Raw genomic sequence first — 25609 nt, forward strand, 5'->3', positions numbered from 1 at the left:
AGTAAAGGATAATGAAAGGTTTTTGCCTTTTAAAAAATTCTTGAGTCATCATTTTGGCTAAATAAATGACTTGTGGTAATCTGGAATTTTATTTCATACTATCAAGTGTTTTGAACATTTAGCATGTTTGATAGGCTTCCCAAAATCAAATTTCAGCTTCAAAATTGTCTTTTCTAATCCCTAACTTTTGGATGCTACAGAGGACCCCTGGAGCATCCAAAAGAGAGGTAAACAGGATTATTTGACATGTTTATTTATTTGGGATTGCCCAAATAAAAATAAGATTTAACCTTCAGGTTATATTTCAGTGAATAATATTAATATATGTTCCAAAATTGTATGGGATTTCTAAAATTCCAATATCTGAGTATATGTTATCAATCATGATTAAGGTTATATTATTGTAAACCATAGAAATAAGCAAATTCCTTTGTTAATCATATTTTTGACTGTGACTACCCAAAGACATTTTGTCATTCACAGACAATTGTTGCCTTGTTTTGATCCTCTTCAAACTATAGTTTATAATCAGCTATAGGACTTTGACAGGTGATCTCAAATGCAGGTTTCTGATAGCTTTGGATATTGTAACATTGGAATAGAGGAAAACATACAGGATTCATGAAGAGCTGAAATGTTCATGAATATCAAGCCAACAATGGACTGAACTAACATAAAACTGAAGTAATCTTTTTAAACTTTTCTACTTAAAACATTGCTGATCTTTGTTTTGTTTTTCAGAGCCAAGGAAACTTTTCTTTTGAGCTATCTACAGCTTTTAACAAGTGAGTAAGATAAACTCCTGTGAACAAAATTTGAGGCATATTTGTTTCTCTTTGCCTGGTTTCTCTAGAATTTGGAAACTGAGTATTCTTAACTTATGGCAACATAGCTATTTGCATCAGTGCAATCAATAAGAATCCATTTTGTTTTGCAGCAGGATACAATTGGAGAAACTGGTTGTTTTACCAAGGCTTGGACTGGAAAGGGCATGCTTCCCTCAAAAAATCAAGCTTGACTTGCAGAGCCAATAAAAGCCCCTTGGGAAAACCGGCCTCATACCTTGTCTACCTAGTTCCTATACAGGGTTCCTAACCTGTGGTGAGTAAAGAATGTCACTTTCTAACAGGCCCGGGAGCCCCATGTTATCTTGGGACCTCAAGAAGAGAGGAATTTAGGCTGGGTGCAGTGGCTCATGCCTGTAATCCCAGCACTTTGGGAGGCCGAGGTGGGTGGATCACTTGAGGCCAGGAGTTTTAGACCAGCCTGGCCCAAATAGTGAAATCCCGTCTCTACTAAAAATACAAAAAAAATTAGCTGGGCATGGCGGCACGTGCCTGTAGTCCCAGCTACTCGGGAGACTGAGGCAGGAGAATTGCTTGAACTCGGGAGGCGGAGAGGGCAGTGAGTCGATATTGTACCACTACACTCTAGCCTGGGGGACAGAGTGAGACTCCATCTCAAAAAAAAAAATACCCAACTCATGGGTATTTGAGGGAACAAACCCATGGCTGGGCTCAGCTTTAAAAGGTCTTATCTGAGATTCCTGAACAGAGTTCCATCAAAGCCATTTTTTTTTTTTTTTTTGAGATAGAGTCTTACTCTGTTGCCCAAGCTGGAGTGCAGTGGTATGATCTTGGCTCACTGCAACCTCTGCCTCCTGGGTTCAAGTGATTCTCCTGCCTCAGCCTCCCAAGTAGCTGGGATTACAGGTGCCCATCACCGTGTCTGGCTCATTTTTTTGTATTTTTAGTAGAGATGGGGTTTCACCATGTTAATCAGGCTGGTCTTGAACTCCTGACCTCAGGTGATCCACCCGCCTCGGCCTCCCAAAGTGCTGGGATTACGGGTATGAGCCACCGTGCCCGGCCCCATCAAAGCCAACTTTAAAAGCCTATGTGAAAAATAATTATTCTTGTTGTACTTGATGCAAATAATCAGGCCAAGTATAAGACTAAAGCTTATTTTGCAAACAATTCAGTCCTGTCATTTTTTTTTTTAACTAAAATGATGACTAGAGAGAAAAAATTATTTTTTTTAAAGTTATATACTTGTTATTAAATTCTAGTCTTATAAGTTAAAATTTTGCCTACATTTTAGACTAACTCTGCCTATTCCTGTGAACCAACCAGTGATGTCTGGCTACAGCTCAGAAGAAACAGAAAGGATGGGTAATGTAAAAATCTGGATCAGCCTTCTAGTTCTGGGCAATTATCCTGCAAATCCTGTCAGGTGATAGGTGTAAATAGGGTGCAGTACAAGAGCACAGGAGTGGCCCAACGTGGGCACAAGCTCTAACACAGGTGAGCTGGGGCATGCCAGCGTGGCCAAGTGGGGCCTGGGAGGGGTATTGCTGGTCAGAAGTCCCTGGTTTGCAAAGTGACCGAGAAGAAAAATCCTACATCACTACCAATAAGCATTCCCTTTTCTCTGAAGCCTTACCAGCATCTGTTATTTTTTTGCCTTTTTAATAATAGCCATTCTGGACCTGTCTCTCTAATTTTCACGAGTGCACTGCATGGGCTAGCAGCTGCTCCAGAAGAAGCCTTTACTATGCAGCTGATAATCTCATGCAACAGAAAGGTAGGGGGGCTTAGTTCACCCACCTGGACAACACTGAGTTATTTACTGTGGAGGTTTACTCAACATTAAATACTATAGGGGCTGCTACCACGCTTCCCAAACTTGAATGTGAACCAGTCACTCAGAGATCTTGTTAAAATGCAGATTCTGACACAGGAGGTCTAGGCCCTAAGATTCTGCAGGTCTAGCAAGCTCTCGGGGGACTCCAATTCAGCTGATCCACTGATCACACTTTGCATAGCAAGACCAAGTGGATGTCAAGACCAATGAAACTCACAGGTGAACTGGCTGTGAAGGGCCCTTCCTCTCTGTTAATCATCGAAATCTCCTCTCCATCTTTCTTCCCTTACAAACCTCAACCCTCCCTGCCCTGCCTAAGGACTTCACCAAACCAAGTCCCCAATGTCCTTATCAAGAAAGGGGTAAAGAAAGTGATATAGCATCTGTTTCTTGTAGATCCTGAATTCTCCTTTTAACTGGCTTTATCTCCTCCCCAGGAAAAAGAGGCTGTTAGCCCTGGGCTTTCCCTGGGAGTTGGGGCAGGAATTATTATTTCATAACTAGTCAGTGCTGTGACATGACATATGCTTTACTTCTGAGCTCTCTCCAGGTTTTCCTAGCCATTCTATGAGACAGCTATTAGCTCTGTATTACAGATGGGGAAAACTGAGGCCTGAAGAAATGGCATATCTTTTCCAAGAACGTAGACCTGGAAAGTAAACCTGTAGAGAATTAAATCTAGGGTTAATTCCAAATTCTGTACCGGAGCCGATATTGTTTCTGAATTTCAAGGAACTTAATTTTTTCTGTCAATAAAGAGATTTTCCAATTGGCAACCCTTTAAATCAGATTCTGTAGTACCTGATGTAGAGGTGACATTGAAGGCATGGGGTTATTACAGTAGACATTGCTTTATTTGTTTTAAACTGAATTCTATTACTGCAGAGTCATATGAATGTCTCTTGGAGTTTCTACTAATGTGACATTTTCTCTGCTTCCTGGTGACAGTTGATTTTGGTGACTGGTTACTTATTTTATTTTATTTTTTTGAGATGGAGTCTTGCTCTATCACCCAGGCTGGAGTGTAGTGGCATGATCTCGGTTCACTGCAACCTCCGCCTCCCGGGTTCAAGTGATTCTCCTGCCTCAGCCTCCCAAGTAACTGGGAATTACAGGCACCTGCCACCACACCCGGCTAATTTTTGTATTTTTAGTAGAGACGGGGTTTCACCATGTTGGCCAGGCTGGTCTCAAACTCCCGACCTCAGGTGATCTGCCCGCCTCAGCCTCCCAAAGTGCTGGGATTACAGATGTGAGCTACTGAGCCTGGGCTGGTTACTTATTTTTAAAGCATTTGTGATCACCCACTAAAACCTCAGTGTCAAAGCTTCTCCAGGATTTCAAATGTTATATTTCAAAATACAGCAAGGCTCATCTCTCCTGAGCCATTAGGACCAGGCGGGAGAGTAGCCCAGAATGTCCACGTACATGGGACGGCCATCTCTGTGAACGGGTACAAGGAGGTCTGGCCTCTAAGCACCCAGTCATCAGGGGCAGGCCCCCATGGAGAGAACAGGCTTGTTCCAGGGAAGAATTCCCAGAAGCTGGAGCTCCAGACAGAGGTGAGGGGCAGTGGTCAGAGCAAGGCACACTGGACAGAGCCGACTTCAATCCTATTTGGTGGGTTCATAACTCATGAATCATGGGAAACTGAGGGGAGAGCCCAGGGGAAAACTGAAATAATTTTCAAAATGCTTCAAGACCACTTTCTAATTGAGGGCAGCACAAGATGCAGCTTATTCTGCTGTTGGGAAGGTTTGGCAGGGAGCTGTGGAAAGAGGTGACAGAAACTAAGTCTCCTGCTTCCCTGCAGGAGTTTCTCCAAGAAGCCTCTTCCTAGAAGCTAGTCATCCCTACTTACTTTGGCATGAAAATAGCTTTGCAAAGCATGCTCAGATGAGTCAGCAGGCCAGACCTTCAGAGTGGTAGATGTAGTCCACACGAAATTGCCTTTAGTGAACTGAGCATTGATGTTATGCCATTTGATTGCATTGATTTTGTTTATAAGAATCAGCACATCCCTAGCTGACTCTACAGTTGTTTTTATTGTAGAGATATATTGAAGGACATAGTCCACTTTCTATAACACATAATTCTTTTATAAGGGGCCAGAGTAAGTCAGTCAATAAATATGTATTGAGCATTTATATACCAGACACTGTGCTATTCCCTTTATTGGGAATAAAGCAGTGAATAAAGAAATAACATGAGTGAAGCTCACATTATTGAAGGAAGATAAGATTTTTTTCTTGAGTCCCTATGTCAGGCAAAGCTGTGACTCTCTTAAGCGATTTTCCAATTTTCCTTTTTTTTTTTTTTTTTTTTGTTTTTGAGACAGGGTCTCACTCCAACATCCAGGTTGGAGTGCAGTGGTGAGATCTTGGCTCACTGCAACCTCTGCCTCTCACCTCAAGTGGTTCAAGCGATTCTCCCATTTCAGCCTCCTGAGTAGCTGGGGTTATAGGCATGCACCACCACGTCTGTCTAACTTTTGTATTTTTTGGTAGAGACAGAGTTTCACCATGTTGGCCAGGCTGCTCTCGAATTCCTGACCTCAAGTGATCTGCTTGCCTTAGCCTCCCAAAATGTTGGGATTACAGGTATAAGTGACCATGCCCAGCTAATTTTCATTTTTTACCATGATTACTGGGAAACTCAAAGCTGTTTTGTTGTTGTTGTTGTTCACCTCTAGCAAATGCAAAACCTTATGGAATGAATTGTTACACAGACCATACCCCTGGATTTATGTTATTTTCCCTTTAATCAATTTTTTTTTTGTTTTTTTCTTTGTGAACTACCTCATATACCTACTATCTTAAAAAAAAAAAAAAAAGATACAGGGGGCTATAAATAAATAATAGTAAAAGAACCCAGAAAGTCCTTGGGACAGAAATCAGGAGATAATGATAGCGATAATGAGATGTGGTTTTGGAAGTAAATCCAATGAGAAGAGTATACTCGTTATTGTAAAGGCAATCCCGGCTGTCAGGGGTCACAAGGGAGCAGCCCAGCCAGTGATGGTGACAATCAAGTCCAAGGAAAGATGTGAATGATGAGGCCACTGATGTTGATGTGGGGCAGAGACGGAGTTCCTTAGCATGACTGGCTCTCTAAAAACCAGAATTTAAAAGCGGGGATTCAAAGAGAAAGCCCTGTTGTAAGGACAGATGGAGAACAAGGTACAGTGACGAAAGCATGAATGACACCAGATCTGTAATTAGGCAGCGAGCCAGCCTGTCAATTAGTTTCTTTTTTTTTTTTTTTTTTTTGAGACAGAGTCTTGCTCTGTCACCCAGACTGGTGTACAGTGGCACAATCTTGGCTCACTGTAACTTCTGCCTCCTGGGTTCAAGCGATTCTCCTGCCTCAGCCTCCCAAGTAACTGGGATTACAGGTACACACCACCATGTCTGGCTAATTTTTTTGTATTTTTAGCAGAGAAGGGGGGTTTCATCGTGTTGACCAGGCTGGTCTTGAACTCCTGACCTCAAGTGATCCACCCGCGTTGGCCTCCCAAAGTGCTGAGATTACAGGCGTGAGCCACCGCACCCAGCCAGAAATTTTTGATTGTAAATAACAGAAATGGATGGTGGGTAACATAAGCAAGAGGAGAAAGGGGTTTGGGCAAGCATTTGGGTTAGCTCACAGACTTTAAAGAAAGAACAAACAATAGTCTTAAAAAGGGTAGGGTCCCTTGTGAAGGAAAATGAGCCATTGCTTTAGGGCTCCGCTGTTGGCCTGAGAGGGCAGCAACCATTTTCCTTCTTATGAATCTCTCTGCTAAAGATTCAGATTGCCTGGCACATGGTGGCAGCGCAATACATATAGCATGACTGAATGAGTGACTGACTGAATGAATGAATGCAACTTTCATGGAGAGAACATCTAATTGATTGAGCTTGGGTCAGGTACCTGCCCCTTGGGAGGAGGGAAGAAGCAATTTGGCTGAAGGTCCCACCAAATCCACGTACGATGGGGTGTGTTGGTTCAGACACTGTTACCACAAAAAAGAAGAATGGATGTGGGTCAGGCATAACCCAATAGGATGCCTACAACAGGGAACAGAGCAATGGCTGGAGGGCTAGAGGAGTCAGTGGTTCTAGCGGGGGTGGTGGAGCATCTCCAGCTATAACTGGTCCAGCTAGCTAGCTCCTGTCCTCTAATATCTGGAAGGAAAAAACTGCAAGAAGAAGCCACAGGTTTTGTTACCAACCTTCCAGGCTGGGGTGAGACCCAGGAAGTAGATAGCTGGGCTAGGTCTCAAAGGTGAAGATGCAGAAAGGCTGAGGAAGTCCAGGTGGAGTCTGAGGAGGAGAGAATGGTGCTCAGAGACAACACCAGAGCGACACATTTAGAAATTAGCTACATATGTTCTTAGAGAAGCAAACCTGTGTGCCCTTCTCTCATGATATCCTTTTTGTGCTGCTTCTTTTTCTTATTCCCCCTTCCTGTCCCCTGCCACTGCCTCTTCCTCTTTTTTTTTGAGACAGAGTTTTGCTCTATCACTCAGGCTGGAGTGCACTGGCACCAACATAGCTCACTTCAGCCTTGAACTCATGGGCTGAAGTGAGCCTCCCACCTCAGCCTCCAGAGTACCTAGGACTACAGGCCTGTGCCACTAAGCTCAGCTAATTTTTAGTATTTTTTGTGGAGATGGGGGTAAGGGGTAGTGGGAGGGTATTGGGGGGCAGGTCTCACTATGTTGCCCAGGCTGGTCTCAAACTCCTGGGCTCAAGCGATCCTCCTGCCTTGGTCTCCCGAAGTGCTGGGATTACAGGAGTGGGCCACTATGCCCAATCTGTGTTTCTCAACAAGTTGCTTTTTAAAGTCTATGTTAAGGAAACCCCTTCAGGTTTTGTAAACCAGATATACCCCAATCAGGTAGACAGCGTAATTGCATTCACTGGGCTAGACCTCATCCCTACTCAGGGCTTCTGCACTTGCAGTATCGTCTGCATGCAATTCTCATCCCTCAGTTTTCATCTGGATGTGTCCTCATACTTTGCAAGGGTCACCCCCCTCTTTGCAAACCTCACTTTCCCAATTTAAAAATAGCTGCTTCCAGTCACTCTCAATCACATTAATATTTTATTTCCTCTATAGTACTTACCACATATTCCTGGGATAAACCCAAATTGGTTCTAGTTTATTGTCCTTTCTTCCCCACTTGACTGGATTTGTTTTGCTGATATTTTATTTAAGAGTTTTATGTATATATTAATCAGAACAGGACCAAATTTCTTCTCTGAAATCCCTCTGTAGTTATTATCCCCTTTGAATGAGTTGGGGGAAATATGCCCTCTTGTTCTCTTTTCTGATAGAGATGAGACTGAAACAATCTAGTTCTTGAAAGTTTGGTGGAACCCTCCTTTAAATCCCTCTGGTAATAGTGTGGTTATAATTTATAAGTACTGTTTTTCTTCTTTTTCTTTCTTTTCCTTTTTTTTTGAGACAGAACCTCATTCTGTTGCCCAGGCTGGAGTGCAGTGGCATGATCTTGGCTCACTGCAACCTCTGCCTCCCGGGTTCAAGCGATTCTCCTGCCTCAGCCTCCCGAGTGGCTGGGACTACAGGTGCATACCACCATGCCAGGCTAATTTTTGTATTTTTAGCAGAGATGGGGTTTCAGGCTGGTCTCAAACTCCTGACCTCAGGTGATCTGCCCACCTCGGCCTCCCAAAAGTGCTGGGATTATAGGCGTGAGCCACCGTGCCCAACCTTTTTCTTTTCTTTCCTTTTTTTTTTTTTTTTTGAGACTGGGTCTCACTCTGTTGTCCAGGTTGCGGTGCAGTGGCACCATTATGGCTCATTGCAACCTTGACCGCCTGGGGTCAAGTGATTCTCCCATCTCAGTCTCCTGAGTTGCTGGGACTACAGGTATGCACTGCCACACTCGGCTACTTTTTTTGTAGTTTTTGTAGAGATGGGGTTTTGCCATGTTGCCCAGGCTGGTCTCAAGCTCCTGGGCTCAAGTGACATGCCCACCTCAGCCTCCCAAAGTGTTGGGATTATAGGCATGAGCCACTGGGCTCGGCCATAAGTAGTCTTCTTTCTTTTTGAGATTGTTAAAGCAAGTTTTTTTTCTTCCCCTTAGAACTTTATCATCTCATCTAAGTTTCCAAACTAAGTAGAACGGTTACTCTTGGAGGTTTTTGGGCTGTGTAATGGGTTCATACATATTCATTATCTTAAAACATAGGACATTTAAAAGGGCCACCCTTGGACTAACGATGGCAGCATATCTTAAATCAAGGATTATGAGTAACCTGAATCTATAATCTCAAGTTCTACTGAAAATGCATATTTGTTCAAACTATGAGGGAGTGAATCTATCTTGGTGCCCAGGGGCAAACATTTGGAAGAAGATCCTTGAAGATCTCTGTAATTTTCCACAGTCTGGGTACTGGGCCTACAGCACCCCAGAAGGTTAGGCCCCCTATTTGTCCAGGATTAAGAAAAAGCCACAGCAAGTTTCCAATAGAACATAACAGACAGCAGAGAAGACAGAGACTGAAGGAGCTCCTGGGGGAGATGGAATTGTGACAAACGAAACCAGTGAGCCGAAATCAAGGCTAGCCCTGTGGCATGACTGGCTCTTGAGCAAGTGACATTATTGTGTGACGTATTATATGTCTGGATCATTCCTATACTAAAATAAATAGATTAAAATGAAAGGATTTTCCAAACAAATGCAGGAAAGAAAGCATTATGACGTTTTCAGATATCATTAGCTATAACAAACTTCAGAATTAATCATGACACCATGCAAAATGGGAAAATATTTGCAAGCAAGGAGAGGGTGGAGATGCCAGAACCTGTAAATTTATGCCAGCTGAGCACTCACTGTGGGGGCACTTGGCAAATGGATTTACTATTTTGCCAACACCAGTAAAGTGTTACAAAATTGCAACAGAATTTCTATGCAAACAACTGTTTTTAAAAAGGGTCCCTACATCGACTAATGCAATTCAGTCTTTTTCTGGGTAAGCACAAAGCCAGAAACTAAATGAAAAATATTAGAAATTATTTTTCTTGGAAGCATGTTGAATATTAAAATTGAGAATTACTTTCCTCCCCCAATCCCTCTCTCTCCCATCAGTCTTTTCATGCACCAGTGTAACTTTAGTTTTCGTGGGAAAAGTGGTGAGTGAATAAGGGGCATGGGCATTTGAGAGAGCAGGCGAAGAGGAGGCTAGGGGATCCAGAAAAGGAAAAGATGGGGAGTCGTTCAATTGAACTCTGCCACCTTCATCTGTTAACAGGGATTCTTGCCTGTCTCGACCCACTCCCAGAGGCAACGTTACATTATTTGAGAAAGCTGGATATAAAATTTGAGCTCTACTGTCCCTGTTCCAACCCCCCTCCCCAGGAGAAAAAATTAGCTGAACTGTACTCGTGACATTATGGGTTTTTCTGGAAAACAAGGATAAATCAAGTTCTTTGAACATTTTTCTCCCCTGAAACTAAATCCATAAAGAGTGTTAAAAACCCATGGAAAGCGAGTTAAGTGACTTTTCGTCCTTGTACTCAGGGAATTCTGTAAGACTCACAGAAGAATAATGGCTCAAACAGCAATATTTTAATGTTGGAACCGTCCTCTGAAAAGTCTGCCCAAAATGGTACAAAGATAATTGTGCAGTAACTTTGATAAACTTCTAAAAACTCTGTTGGGACAGGAGGCAACAAAACTCCTCCAGATCAGCGAGCGTTCTGTTTATCCGAGGGTGCTGAGCCTGAGGCCCCTCAGCGATTCCCTTTTCGGCACTTGGAGGCCTGAACTCAGGTCTAATCTTCCGTGTGCGCGCTCTGATACTCAACCACCGTTCAATCTCCGGAGGCTGTTACAACTGTCCCCATTCTACAGATGAAGTTGAGGCTACGGCTTAGTGTTCTTGGGGAGGGAGGGAGTTGTGGGGAGAGAGAGCTTTTCCTCATAACCTTAAACAAAAGTACTTAAACCCAAAGCAACTGAAAAATGATTTTCTTTCAACAACGGTGTTTCCTTTGGGGTCAAGTTCTTTGATCTCATCTACAAAACCAAGAAGCGGGACAAGTATTTTACTACAAATTGGAATGGGGCGTTCCCCTCCCCCATCACCCCAATTCCAGAGGACGTCAATCACAGTGGACGCAGCACCGCGAGCGGAAATGCGGAGAGCATCAGCGTGGGGCACAATGAAACAGGAGCAGCCCCGGCCAGAGGTCCAGTAAAGCGGAAAGACGGCCCCGCCCGCATGCCCCTCCGGAAAACTGAAGCGTCTCCTCTGACCCCCAAGGTCAGAAAGATTTATTACTTCCTTCGAGAAGGAGCAGCCACAGACCCGCTAGAGAGGGCTGGCAGGGTGTCGGAAGCCAGAGAACGGCGCTCCGCGTTCTCCCACTGCTCCAGGGCTCGGGGGTGTCCTCAGTGTCCGTAGAGGCTGGCAGTGTCGGCCCTGAGGGAAGCAAGGGGCGGACGGCCGACGGGATTTCTGCCCAAACTTTATCACCAACTCTTTCTGAGAGCAAAAACATGAGGCCGAGTCCGACAGCTGCACGCAGAATTCAAGCCTCTGGCAGCTCTGGGCACCGACGCGCTCCGAATCCCGCGTTCGCATCCCAGCGCTTTGCGCGCAGAGAGCTACGCCTTCGGACCGGTGGACTGCAGCCCCAGCGCATCGCGGTAAAGCGGGTCACATTTCCACCCCCAAGGCGGCGGCTGTGGGAGCTGGCGCGGCGTTGGGGGCGGGGGCGGGGCCGGCGAAGGGGGTGGGCCGCGCGGCGGAGGGGAGGAGCCGCGGCGACAGACGGCGGCGCGCACCAACCGGGCGCCGGCTGGCAGGAGCCGCGCAGAGGCTGGCCCGAGCGTGTTGCGGTCGCCCGGCGTAAGGGGAGTCGGGTAGCAGCATCCTCCCGGGCGCCGCTTTCGCGCGGCGGCGGCGGCGGGGTCTTTCTTTGCTTAGAGATCTCGTTGGCTAGAACCGGCTGGTACCGGGGACGGGTTGGGTCGGGCAGTGCTGCCCACCTGGGTTTTCTTGCCTAGCGCTGTGTTCAGGGTCCTTTGGGCCAGTCGGAGGCTGCGGAGCGGCGGGGGTTGCCTGCGCTGCCCGCCCGGGCATTCTCCCGGTGATGGAAGCAGCCGCCGCCGCCGCTGTGGGGTCGCGCTGTGCCCCATCCACCGCTGCCAGAGAGGTGGGAAAATTCGCCGCACGGAGGCCGAAAGCGAGAGGGGCTGCGCCGCTATGCCGGGAGCTGAGTCCCATATAAGCAGCCCCCAGCCATCGCCCCCAGCCGGCTTCATTCCCCTGAGCAAGGCAGGAAGCTGCGGTCCCGAGAGAGCAGAGGAGACGTCGCTGGAGCCGGGACGCTCCGGGTTCGCTGGAGCGCTGAGCGGGGCTCCGAGCCGGGTGAAAGTTTTTCTTCCCGAGCCGCAGGGCGCCCGCTGCCCGGAAACTCTGCCCAGGGATAAGTCGGCCGACTCCTCCGTCCCCTCGAAGGTGCGGGGACCCCCAGCGGAAGCGAGAGGGAGCGAAATCGAGGAAAGAGTGACATCTGGACAGTCCGCCGGGCGGTGATCCGGGGCCGCTCCCGGACGCGCCCTCGGCTGCAGGTAAGTGGAGGAACCGGGTAGAACCGAGGGTGGGCGTTACTTAGGAGAAGGCTGGGAGGGAGATTGGGGCGCAGACGCTCACTCCGCTTCCCCTCGCAGGTCCTTCCCGGAGCCGCTGCCATGGGAGAGCCAGCCTTGGGCGCTGGGGACCAGCTGCCGCACCCGCCTCGGAGTCGCGGCCCGAGTCCCGGCGCCAGCAGCCAGCCCGCTGTGTTGCACCCTTCCCGGGCTGCAGGGCTGCCTCCGCCGCGCCGCCGGCCCGGATTGTGCCTGTGATGAGCCGCAGCCCGCCGCGAGCTCTGCCCCCGGGCGCGCTCCCTCGGCTGCTCCACGCTGCGCCTGCAGCCGCGCCGCGTGCCCTGCTCCCGCAGTGGCCCCGGCGCCCAGGACGCCGCTGGCCCGCGTCCCCTCTCGGAATGAAGGTGTTCCGTAGGAAGGCGCTGGTGTTGTGCGCGGGCTATGCACTGCTGCTGGTGCTCACCATGCTCAACCTCCTGGACTACAAGTGGCACAAGGAACCGCTGCAGCAGTGCAACCCCGACGGGCCGCTGGGTGCCGCAGCAGGGGCAGCTGGAGGCAGCTGGGGGCGCCCGGGGCCTCCTCCGGCCGCGCCGCCCCGTGCTCATGCCCGTTTGGACCTCCACACTCCTTACCGCCCTCCTGCTGCCGCCGTCGGGGCGGCTCCTGCAGCCGCGGCAGGGATGGCGAGGTTTGTGGCCCCTCCAGGCAATGGCACTCGGGGCACCGGGAGCGTCGGGGACAAGCGGCAGCTGGTGTACGTGTTCACCACGTGGCGCTCTGGCTCGTCGTTCTTCGGCGAGCTATTCAATCAGAATCCCGAGGTGTTCTTTCTCTACGAACCAGTGTGGCATGTATGGCAAAAACTGTATCCGGGGGACGCCGTTTCCCTGCAGGGGGCAGCGCGGGACATGCTGAGCGCTCTGTACCGCTGCGACCTCTCTGTCTTCCAACTGTATAGCCCCGCGGGCAGCGGGGGGCGCAATCTCACCACGCTGGGCATCTTCGGTGCAGCCACCAACAAGGTGGTGTGCTCCTCACCACTCTGCCCCGCCTACCGCAAGGAGGTTGTGGGGTTGGTGGACGACCGCGTGTGCAAGAAGTGCCCGCCGCAGCGCCTGGCGCGTTTCGAGGAGGAGTGCCGCAAGTACCGCACACTAGTCATAAAGGGTGTGCGCGTCTTCGACGTGGCGGTGTTGGCGCCACTGCTGCGAGACCCGGCCTTGGACCTCAAGGTCATCCACCTGGTGCGTGATCCCCGCGCAGTGGCGAGCTCACGGATCCGCTCGCGCCATGGCCTCATCCGTGAGAGCCTACAGGTGGTGCGCAGCCGAGACCCGCGAGCTCACCGCATGCCCTTCCTGGAGGCGGCGGGCCACAAACTTGGCGCCAAGAAGGAGGGCGTGGGAGGCCCCGCGGACTACCACGCTCTGGGCGCTATGGAGGTCATCTGCAATAGTATGGCTAAGACGCTGCAGACGGCCCTCCAGCCCCCTGACTGGCTGCAGGGCCACTACCTGGTGGTGCGGTACGAGGACCTGGTGGGAGACCCCGTCAAGACACTACGGAGAGTGTACGATTTTGTGGGACTGTTGGTGAGCCCTGAAATGGAGCAGTTTGCCCTGAACATGACCAGTGGCTCGGGCTCCTCCTCCAAACCTTTCGTGGTATCTGCACGCAATGCCACGCAGGCCGCCAATGCCTGGCGGACCGCCCTCACCTTCCAGCAGATAAAACAGGTGGAGGAGTTTTGCTACCAGCCCATGGCCGTCCTGGGCTATGAGCGGGTCAACAGTCCTGAAGAGGTCAAAGACCTCAGCAAGACCCTGCTTCGGAAGCCCCGTCTCTGAAAGGGGTTCCCAGGAGACCTGATACCCTGTGATAATACCTATAAAGAGGATTGTAGTGTGTTTAAACAAACACAGTCCAGACTCAAACGGAGGAAGCCCACATATTCTATTATAGATGTATAAATAATCACACAGACACTTGCTGTCAGTGTTTTGAGTCAGTGCATTTCAAGGAACAGCCACAAAATACACACATACACCCCTCAGAAAAGGCAAGACTTGAACGTTCTGTCCAGGTGCCCCTCTTCTCCTCTCCTTTGCCTTCTCTTGTCCTCGTTCTCCTATTTCTTACCCTGTCCTCCACCTGCCTTCCATTTTGAAGTGGGATGTTCATGAAATCAAGTCCCAGTAACCCAAATCTTGTTTACAAAATTTTCGTGGTATCTGTGAACATGTAAGAGTAATTTGGATGTGGGGGTGGGGGTGGAGAAAGGGGAAGTGGTCCAGAAAGAAAAAGCCCCATTGGGCATGATAAGCCGAGGAGGCATTCTTCTAAAGTCGACTTTTGTGTAAAAAGCAAAGGTTACATGTGAGTATTAATAAAGAAAATAATAAATAATATTCTTTTTTATATTTGCCTCCATTACTTTGGATTCACCTGTGTTACTTGTCCTCAACTTCAGATAGAATCTCCTTCCCCTCCCTTTTCCCCATTTTTCCAGTCTCTTTCCTGAAAGGCAGCTAAACTGGGTGGGAGCAATTTTTGTCTCCTTGGTAATAACCTGGGGGATGTTTTCTCACATGTAAATCTCAGCCTGTTAGGTGCCCAGGAATGAAACACATCTTTGAATTCTAAAGGCAGAAACCAAACAGGGCAGTGGAAGAAAAAGCTCACTCTTTTCTTCAACTTTGAACACAGCAAGAAGCAACTCCTTTAGGACTTGAAGGCATTTGGTTTTTCATTCCTCTTCAGTTAAGATGGGGAACCTTGAAGCAGAGACCAATGTTTTGGTGCTGAGGTTGGTTCAGAAAAAGGATTTTTAAAAAAAGTATGTCATTGTTAAAAGTCTGATTATTAGAGCACAGACCTCAGGAAGTAGTGTGGACATATTGCTGGCAATGGTAGCAGCTTCTTTGGTTTAGCAAAGTGACAGAAGTATCTGTTTGGAGTGTTTTTCTGACTATGACACGGTGTGTGGAGGTGGATGAAAGCAGCGAAGTTTCATCTGAGAACCGTAAGGGCTTTCCCTTTTCTTCCTTGCTTCCCATTTAAATTAGTGCAGGAGAGAATATGAATTTATAATGTTTTACTTGGGATGCCTGTGGAGTATGTTGCTTTTCTTTATCATGTTTCCTGAAAGTAAATTTGCAAAGAAAGTGACATGCTGCAGACAGTATAAGGCTTCAGCCAAGAGCTTCTTTTAGATATGATAATGAATTGTGGTAAAGAGGAAATGAAAATGAACTAGTGTGTAGGATTTTGAAATTTGGTATTTTCCAAGGAGAAAACCATTAAATTTTCCTGTAGTGGGTATGATGTTGTTGTGTCCTGAACCCATTTGGTACTGAAATATTCTGCAGAATATTATAGTATGAGAAGAAATTATGAAGCCCAAATGGGAACAAGAGACAGTGTAGTTGTATATTACAGTAAATATAGTACAAGTTCATTATCATCATGGTTTTATTTTACTATGATTTTTTATGAGATCTCTGAAAGCCAGCATGTATAGGTTAAATGCTGAGAAATTTATTTTAGGGAAAAGATGATAAAAAGAATATGTACGTGGGGAATACTTCAACACATGATGATTCTTAAGTATAATTACTATTGCAATGCGAAATCTAGCTACACTGGTAAGAATTCCAAGATAAAGAAGCATAAAGGTTTAAAAAGGGGTGTATTTAGAAATGAATTTTATAACACAATCTAGAATGGTTATTTCTTAATTTACTGAAATAGTTTTTAGTATTGTGTTTCTGAAGCCAGATTACAGCTCTAATACATTGATCATGTTTTCCATATTTTTGTGGTAGTGCCTATGCTGAATTAGCTTCACCAGCAGTAATTTGTAATAGATTTAATTTAAGAATACTTTAAAATTAAATGAACAAAATAATTAATGTCAAATGACTAGATGAAACAGATTTAACAGGAAATTAAGAGAGCAGCATTAAAAAGCAACCACTCTGAATAAAATAACCATTTATAAACAAATTTTGTGTGGCATTAGAATCAGCTCTTATCAATCACAGTGAAATTCATGCCTAATTGTTGAGTGAAGGATTTTCAAACAGTTGAATTCATTCTTCTTTCAGCCTATCTAAGGACTTGGACTGTGTTAAAGTAGAATTATGATGTTTTGGATCTTGTATTTAAAACAATATTAGATGCTAGATAGAGCCTTTGCAGCTGGCAGAGCATTTGTGGCCTCTTCTCAGATGAAATTTTAAGCTAAACACCAACAGATCCTCAGCTTGCTCTGTTTGAACAGGGTTTCTGTTCGTAATCTCCTTGTTTTGTAGCAGCTGCATTCTCTCCACTCTGCCAGTCCTGTGCTCTGTAATTTGAAAAGGTGAATTGTTGCTCCTGGAGATTTGTACCTAGCTGCCTTCTAGGAAAGTGAGACAGGTGTTGTTCCCACTAAGGGCTGAGCTAGTCGTATCAGTGACATTCAGCTTCCGAAGGTTTGAGAAGGAGAGAGTAGCATTTTTGGCGTTAACAAGCTTCTGTCAACCCCTAGTACAAGCAGACCTGTGCTATGACAAATTGCAACAGAGCCTGTGACCATTTTTGAGGCAGCAAATATGAAAGAGATGCTTTCACATTTCCCAAGCTGGCAATATGTCCGTCAGCAAGAGAAAATACTCTTTAGAGCAGGTTGTCAGAGTGATTTTCATTTTCAAATTCTGCTCAACTGATAGCACTCCTGACGTACCCCTTGACTTTGGAATGCCTTTGTTAATGAGGAAGCTGTATTTATAAAACAAAGTTTACCCGGTGCATTTGGTCAACAAATTTGAGTTTGGAACAAGGCAGAGGCACAGGCTGAGGGCTTAAATTTCAAGGAGCTCAGAGCCACTCAAAGACCTCATTCAGACTGGCAGTGATACCTTGCAGGCAGGGGCCAGAGCAAATCTGTACCCTTCAATGTCCACCACATAGTGCATGATAAATATTTATTAAATAAGTGAATGAAATATGCAACTACTAAATTTTGAAAACACTTGGAAGGGAGACAGTGGAAGAACGTATTATGTGTGTGGAGAAAATGCCAGATTGTTCAGTAAAGTTTGCTGAAGGAAATAAGCCATAGGCTCTAATTAGATGTGGGGAATGAGCAATAGGAATATCTTCAAGATTTCCAGGGCAACTGTTTATAGACTGTTCCCCACCAATGAATTAGAGACAAAATGCAGAATTTCTAAGTGTGGAGAGGTAAATGTTTGAAGTAAGGAATTTGATTGTTACCGTTTTCCCAGTTGCACGAACACCATAAGGGTGGGGATCAGAACAAACCTGCAGAGCAAATGTTGTCCGGCTGTCTAAGGGAGGGCTAAAAAGCTGTTTATTTTTGCAGAAGTCATGTGGCACTTATTGTTTTGAGTGCTGTGAATGTGTAGTTTGATGGGCTGTGATGTTGGTGCAAGCATGATTGTGGTTTTTGTCATTGAAAGTAATGGCAAAAACTGCAATTACATTTGCACCCACCTAATAGATTTTCTGCAGGTATAGGGATGGTTACTTTCAGGAAGTTTGTCCTATTGTGGATGCTGAATGAGACAATGGCTGCCTGTTTCCGTACATTCCCTGCTTGGACACAGCCAGTTCTGTCCAGGATTTCTGTTGCAGACAGTACAGTTGCAGCTGGATTATGTGACTGGTTTAAAATTAATGTGAATTTGGAGGAGGTTATTAAATTAATATTCCCTGGGTCTTGAAACCCAGACTCTAGAGATGACTCTAGGAAGAACAAGAGGGAAATGAAAAGGCGTGTCTCATCATGTAGGCATGGTAAATAAGGACAAGGTGTCACTTACCATCCTCCCCCAACTTTCTTTCTTCCCTACACACAACACACATGCACACACACATACAATTGAATTTATGCATTGTCTTAAAGAGATGTGGATGAGAGAATGTTCTCATTCCAGCTAACAGATATGTGATGAGGTACACTTTTGATCTCAGGCTTCTGGAGAGTGAGTGGTCTGCCAGCTGTTATATTAGAAAGCATGACAGTTCTGTGTCAGGATCCAATGGGGATAGGTAGAAAATGACAATCACAATTTGAGGAATGACTTGAGGTGTGTGATGGGATGTCCTGAGGTAAATGCATAGTTTATAGATCCCTTTTGTCCTTCATCTTGAGGAGACCCTTTTCAAATCTGTCACAGCTAAGAAAACAGTTCATTCAAATACTTTCCCCACTTTCGGGACATTCAGTTGCTACTTTTGCAGTTCAAGTATGAGCCACTGAGCTGCTCAGGAACAGGCTTTGGTACAAGTATTTAATAATTGAAATTACAGGCCTTGACTTTTATTACATCTGATGCAATTCTGCACATCCTTAATCAAATTACGATAAGAAAATGTTAAACTTTGCATAACACATTAAGTTTATAGAATTGGAAACCGTATGGACCAGTGTTTGGGGTAGGGGGAGCTGGTAGTGTTTCTAAATGAAGGAGCTTTGAAGGAGCAGGAGCCTGTCTGTACACATGGTAACAGGATGATAAAGGATGGCCATGGATAAACCTTAACTTTTGGTCAAACCAGTTTTATCTGTAATCAAATGTCAAAAGTATTTTTGGGCTGCTTGAACTTTTAGGTTGGTAATAGTCAACCTACCAAGGGAATGGCAATAAAAATGATCACTGGGGCTAAAAGCTATACTCAGAACCAGTCTGTAATGGCTCCCATCCCAGGTGTAAAGACAGGGCTTGATAGAAATTCACCTTGAAGCAGTTAGTCTTCTAGACAGGATCAACTACATAATTTGCAGGGCTCAGTGCAAAATGAAAATGCAATGCCCTTCTTGAAAAAACTATTAAGCCTTTCAAGATGGCAGCAGCAGAGACTGAAACCAAGTATGGTGTCCTTCTGAGTGGGGGGCCCTGTGTAACTGCAGATTGTATGTCCCTGAAGCTGGTCCTGTCTCCAGATGCAGAGGATGAAATGACTAGCTATAGGAGACAGCAAATAATGGCGTCCTACAAGTTCTTGGAAAATGAGTGCAAAGGTATGGGTTGTTATGGGTAACTATAATGAAAGCAAACACAAGCGCACTTTGCATGATGGAATTCCAAAGAGGTCAGTGCATACATGACAAATAATCCTTGGCGATTGCAGCAAGAGATTGACAATGCCCCCTCAATCACTGGTTGGGCTTGAGAACACTCAGAACTGATCCGGCTGGAGACTGAGAGAGCATTTGCTGTTCCTAGGATTCCTCTCACAAGAACAGGTCAGATGTCTAGGATGAGGATGAAGAACATGGTGTCCTTGTCCTCTGGCTGTTCCCTTTCTTCTGTAACTTTTGTAAGGCTCTCACTTGATTTGAATAGTATATAATAGAGACAGAAAGTCTATGCATGAAAAAGCAAAAGGTCAAGTCACAATAAGCTCAAGGAGTAAATGTACAAGATGTGCTAAACAAACACTGATATAACTCTTTATTATGTTAAGTATAGTCAGCTAAGTTTTTTGTATTACAGGCTTGATATGCCCCATTTTCCTCTGAATAACTTCTCTATACTCTCTCTACTGTACCGCCGCCTCCCATTTCTTCTTCACTTTGTGAATCTCATTATTAAGACCCTGGATCTTTTTGAAACTTTTATTCATCAGCCCACTCCAAAATGCAGAAATGCCTTTCAGTCCTCTTATTCCCCCTGACTACCTCCTGCATAGATCTGTCAGTGTGTGCTGCTACAGATTGGAATTGTTTGTTTATAGGCCCATTTCCTCTCATGTCTTGGACTTCGTATGTATGGGGCAGACAGAAGCTGAAAAAGCAAGGCAAATTAATATAGACAGAAAGGAATACCAAATAATGCCCATGGAAGGCCTCAAATGTTTTTCCACATTAATGTTTGAAAGAGAGAAACAAACAAATTGAAGGCCCCAAATGAAAGGTAACAACTGAATTACACAGTCCAACACATTTTTTGAGTCAAGTAGGAAAATATATTACTGTCATGTTGGCTGAGGCTGTATTTGTTTTTGGTACGTAGAGGTTATGGCCAGTATGATCATCTTTTAACCATTTCAGGAACTGAAAAATTTTTAAGAAACAATGTAGAAGTCTAAATATTACATTTCCATTTTCAGATGTCCCAGTTGCTCTGGCAAACTCCCAGTCTTTCTATGAATGAACTAGCTCCTGGGAGGAATTAAAATCTTTCATTTCTTATATTGGTGCTCAGTATTTTTACATGAAGGATGGTGTTACATTATTCCTCTCTAAAGGAAAATAGGAATGAAAACACATCTTCTTTCTTAGATAATGACATTCATATCAATCGTTTTTAGTCCTGTTATTTAACCAGACCTACTTGCTGGTGAGACCAGTATTCTCCCAAGGATGTGAGTTCTGAGTTCACATTATTTAGGTTAGATCTTTACTTCACATAGTTTCTCATTTATATTTTCACATTTCCCAAGTGACTTCTTCATGTGCTGTGCTCTTTATAACTTTCTATCACCATTTTCATTTCACTTTCAAGTGCCCTAATAGCAAGAATGATGATGTACCAGTCAATGTGCAAAGCATTTTATAAGTGTGATTCCATTGGATTCTCATCACAATTCTATGAAATAGGTATCATTATGGTCCCCATTTTACAGAAGGGAATGTAGAAGGTTCAGATGGGTAATTTTCCTAAGGTCACACAGCTAGTGCATGGCAAAATCTATTTCTTTTTGCTTAGTACATCAGAGACTACCCTGTTTCCATTTAAGGGATACCAACAAAATAGCAAACCCTTTTTGTGCCAGTCAGTGCTTTCTGAGAGACTCGTCCTAAATGCCTATGGCATTATGCCTTCAGCCAGGGAACAGGTGTTACTGGTATCTTTAGAGATGCATTTCTGTGCAGCAGAAAAAAAATTGTTAGTTTAAGTGCTTTTGGCCAAAATTCCTCTTAGAATGACTTTTATTTAGCAAAACACTGTAATAGGCTGTTTTAGTGGTGGAAACAAGCTCTGTAAAGAACCCAAACATGAAATTTGGGGGCTGTGGGAAAGAAAGCTTGACAGGAGTGGGGAAGAGGTAAAGGGTGGAATAACAGGGAACAAACAAGACAGGATACTGGAACCCAAGAGGGGAGATCACAGTGGCTCTCCCCAGAAGAGAAGAGAATGGCCAGTGGCTGGAAGAGCCGGGGCCCATGGTGGAGTTGTTTGCTCAACTGTGCTGCCATGAAGTCACCTTGGTTGCCCCAGACCTCCAGTAAAGGTGTCCACATACCTAGCCTTGAGTGAGTGGTGCTTTGAAAGTTGAAGGGATCAAGGTAGTGCCAAATGGGATGATGTGGGGCAAAAACATGCCAGTTCCTACAGGGAGGTGAAAGGTAGAGAGGTGAATGCAAATTCACCAAAAGGAACTCTGGAGGTAGATTTGGTCCATGGAAGTGTTGGTTTACCCCAAGAGGTGTCTGGGAGGGAGAAAAGTTTCTCCCCAACTGTGAGATGATGATTCTAGGCAATCTTGTTTAAATTTTACAGGACAAGGTGGCCTCATCAAAGCTTAAGGAGCAGGGGATGTCCAGGAGGCTAATACATGGCTTGCAACTCTAAAGGCTACACAGGCAGGACTCAGTGAGCAGGACTCAGTGAGCAAAGTTAGGAAATGTTGGCATGCCATAAAAGCTGTGTGATAGTGTCAGCTCAGTCATGTACAAGCGTGGTGTAGTTGTACAAAGTGAAGTGTAGAAAGGCTGAATGATGTACTCCATGTCCCATTCCTAGTTAGAGAAAGAGCACAAACTAGAAATTACAGCCTCTGATTCCCAGTTGGGAGCTCTCTGACATGCTCTCACCCTGAGACTTTTTATTTCCTTGGTTCCTACCAGTCTTTTGGTCATTCCAGTATTCATCAATGTCTTTACAGAATGGGGATCAGAGAAGAAGTGCCCTTTGGGATTCTTGTCAAACTTTAGTAGGAGATGAGGTTGAAACTAAAGCCGACAGCTGAATAGGGTGGTCTGAGAGTGTTAGTTCAGGTTTTCTGGTGCAAAACGTACTCAACTAGATTGAGAAAATCAGGAAATTAGCTGGAAAAGATGGGAAAGCCCACACAATTGGAAGAACAGTTGAAGAACCAGGTGGGATACTCTGGTTTCCTCCCTCCCTCCCCAATCCCTCCATCCCTGCCTTCTCTCTTCCTTCTATGTTTCTTTCCCCTTCCTCCTTCCTCCTTCCCTCTCTTTCTTTGTTGTACTTCACACATTTAGAGCTCAAAGTCCTGGAAGAGAGAGTTGGATCAGCTGAGGCCGGGTCAGGTGTTTGTGCCTTGGTACCTGAGCAAGGTACCTTGACTAATAGTCCCACCAATCTATACACAATGTGGACAAGTGATTTTCCATAAGAAAATCAGGCTGCAACTATCAAAAGTAGGAGAAGTGGATGCCGGGTGGTCTTAACCAATACATGTCTTCTGTATTCATTAATATACTTTATTCTCCTGCTACCTTGACTAATTGGGGGTTATTTTCTTTAGAGTCCACTACATACAAGGTTTTTCACTCTGCATTGCTATGTTAAAATGTGGGCAGAGATGTGCCTCAGTAGTTAATTGGGCCACCATGCTTGTTGGATATAAATAAGACCATTCACTTATTTTGTCTTAAGTAATGCAGATAAATGGGACACCAGATGGAATTCATGTAGTGAAATTCATGCAGATACTGTATTTTGTGATATGCCTTCTTTCAGGTTTTAATGATCATGTCGCCTTATACTTTTATAATGTTTCGTAAGTTTACCAAGTATAGCAGATATTGCTGATTTCCCACCCACTGCCCATTCTCCCCTTCTTTCTTATTCACAGAACCTTGATTTTGTTCAGGGAGGCAATATGCTCAACTAAAAATATTTCCCAGTTTCCCTTGTAGGTAGGAATGATCATGTGACAGCCAATGAGATGTAAATGGAAGTCTGCTGGGGATATCTGGGTAAGTTTTATATATCTGATATAGACAGAGCTTTTTCTTGCCTGTTTTGTCCTTTTTCTTTTTATTTTCTTTTTTTCTGGCTGGTCTGCAGATTGAGTATGGAAGTGGGTCCTCTACCTTGTGACTGAGAGGGAGCCAGGGGGTAAAAGCTGCTTGCAGAAAGAGGAGCCAGGGATACTGATGACATCATGAAGCCACTTCATCAGCGTGGACCACTGGTCTCCAGAATACCTGTGATGTGGGAACAATAAACACCTACTTGTTTAAGCTGTTGCTGCCAACTTTGTTACTCATAGCCAAATACAGTCCTAATGAATACAGCAAATATTCTCATTAATATTTTATTAGATCATTTGAAACTTATGATTACTGGGCAGAAATAGGATTATGATCTTTCTCTCATGGAAGAAGCTGAAACTCAGAGAAACTAAGTGACTTGCTCAAGGTCACAAGATACGGTACGTATCAGATTTGATGCCCAATTTAATGCTTTTTCTACTCAGCCAGTGGTTCTCAGCTGGATGTGGGACTGTCCCTGCAATCTGGTTGGGGGAAAGATTGGGAGACAGCCTTTGGAATTTTTTTTCCCATGACTAGGGAATGGGACTGGCATTTAGTGGGCTGGAAGCAATAATGCTGAATGTTCTGCCTTGCTCAGGACAGTCCCACATAATGAAGAATTGTCCTGCTCCAAATGTTAATAGTGGTCCCCTTGAGAAATACCAAGCTAAATTAAGCCAAAGAAAATTACACACTGACTCAGAACTGAGAATAAGGCTGTCTCATAATGATACTCAATAAATGTTAATAAATGATATCACCAAGGTTGTCATCAGAATCATTATTGCTATTTTGGACATTTGTGGCTATAATGAATTTAAAGGTTGCATGATTTTTTTCTAGCTACATTCTGCTGCTTTTGTTCAGGTGTGGAGGAGATCGTTGTATGATGGGTAATGGATGGGGAAAAAGTAGGATGCTGCCCAGCATCCAAGTCCTGATTTTCTTTTGGAAATCTGTCTCCTGCTTCTTTGGTGCATGTGGTTCTGTTGGAGCTAACTGCTGGACTGGACTGGAACTCTCTATGAGATCAGATATTTGAAATATATATATATGTATGATTATGGTACGATAGAATGCAGAAATGTAGTGGGGTAAGAATTATTGGAACCTACATTTCTGGGGGTGGTGAGGTTGTCACTGATCAAGAACAAGAGTAGCTGTGTTGAATCAGAGCATGAAGATGATAAGAAGCTGAAGGGCCAGGATGTCAGATGGGTTCCTAAAATGGATATTGAAATCATGAATAATGGTAGAAAGGGTCATGGTGGAGAGGAAGTCATTGATCTGGGCACTCAAATCTTGCAATTATCCTTGTTTTTGAAGATGGCACTGTCCTATGCTACAACTCGTTTGGTCTTTTCTTGTTCCAGTGCATAAACCATCTCATTATTGCATCTGTTTGTTCAATGCCTGTGGAAGCTTCTATTCTAGCCCACACCATGCCTCCTTTCTCTGAGCACAAATTAGCACTCAGCTGCACAGTCTTTTATATTGACCTCAAATTACTAGATGTGTGTCAGTCTGGTCTATATGGCAATTTAATCATCTTGGGAGCAATTAAACCACACTTTTCACTTCTTATCTCCTGCAGAAGGAAGTAGTGAATGAACTATTTCTGAAGTGACTGATTTGCACCATGGTGGAGGTAGGGATGGAGGAGAGTTGACTTAAAAGCCCTCAAGAAACCAATCAGCAGTCCTTTCTAGACTGGCACTGTGTGTACTTTGCCACTTTGCCCTGTATCTGGGGACACACACACACACACACACACACACACACACACACTCTGTTAGTGTTTATCAGGTACCAGTGTCTTTCTCCATGCCCTCATTGCCCCCTGCTCATGCTTCTAAAATACCTCTTAGCACTGACTGTGGAACTCTAGCTGCCCAGCATCCAAGTCCTGATTTTCTTTTGGAAATCTATCTCCTGCTTCTTTGGTGCATGTGGTTCTGTTGGAGCTAACTGCACACACAACTCTAGCATTTGCCATTCTGACTTTCCCAAGACCAAAATGATCGGCTAAGGACTGAGCACATGACCCAGTTAGAGCCAATGACATATCTTGATATTTTTGCTGAGATTTCGGGGTTAGGCAGGCGTTCTTATTTAAAAAGGAGAAGACATAAGGACTGGTATCCATGGTGCCTCTAGAAGAGAGTCAAATTGCGGAAAGCAGAGCCAAAAAACATGGAGAGAGAAACCACAGACTGGTGGACAAAGGGAAGCTAGGTTCTGGTGAAGTCATTTTAGCCCTGCTAAAGTGGATCTGAAGTCAGCCTTACTCTTGGTTTGCAATTAGAGGAGCCAGTTACATTTCCTTTTTGTTT

General features: G+C 45.0%; 1 protein-coding gene across 1 annotated transcript; it reads left to right on the forward strand.

Annotated features, from left to right (window-relative positions):
* The first annotated feature begins 10872 nt into the window (after nt 1–10872).
* On the forward strand, nt 10873–14669 carry CHST2 (carbohydrate sulfotransferase 2). Its single transcript, XM_023215366.3, has 2 exons — nt 10873–12232; nt 12332–14669. The coding sequence occupies exon 2, from the start codon at nt 12508–12510 to the stop codon at nt 14098–14100; it is 1593 nt and encodes a 530-aa protein (XP_023071134.1). The 5' UTR covers nt 10873–12232; nt 12332–12507; the 3' UTR covers nt 14101–14669.
* The last annotated feature ends 10940 nt before the right edge of the window (nt 14670–25609 follow it).

Source organism: Piliocolobus tephrosceles, chromosome 2, assembly GCF_002776525.5.
Source record: "Piliocolobus tephrosceles isolate RC106 chromosome 2, ASM277652v3, whole genome shotgun sequence".
Lineage (NCBI taxonomy): Eukaryota > Metazoa > Chordata > Mammalia > Primates > Cercopithecidae > Piliocolobus > Piliocolobus tephrosceles.

Bases quoted from the DNA above. Each gene is read 5' to 3' on its own strand.
- CHST2 (XM_023215366.3), top strand. From the start codon at position 12,508: ATGAGCCGCAGCCCGCCGCGAGCTCTGCCCCCGGGCGCGCTCCCTCGG.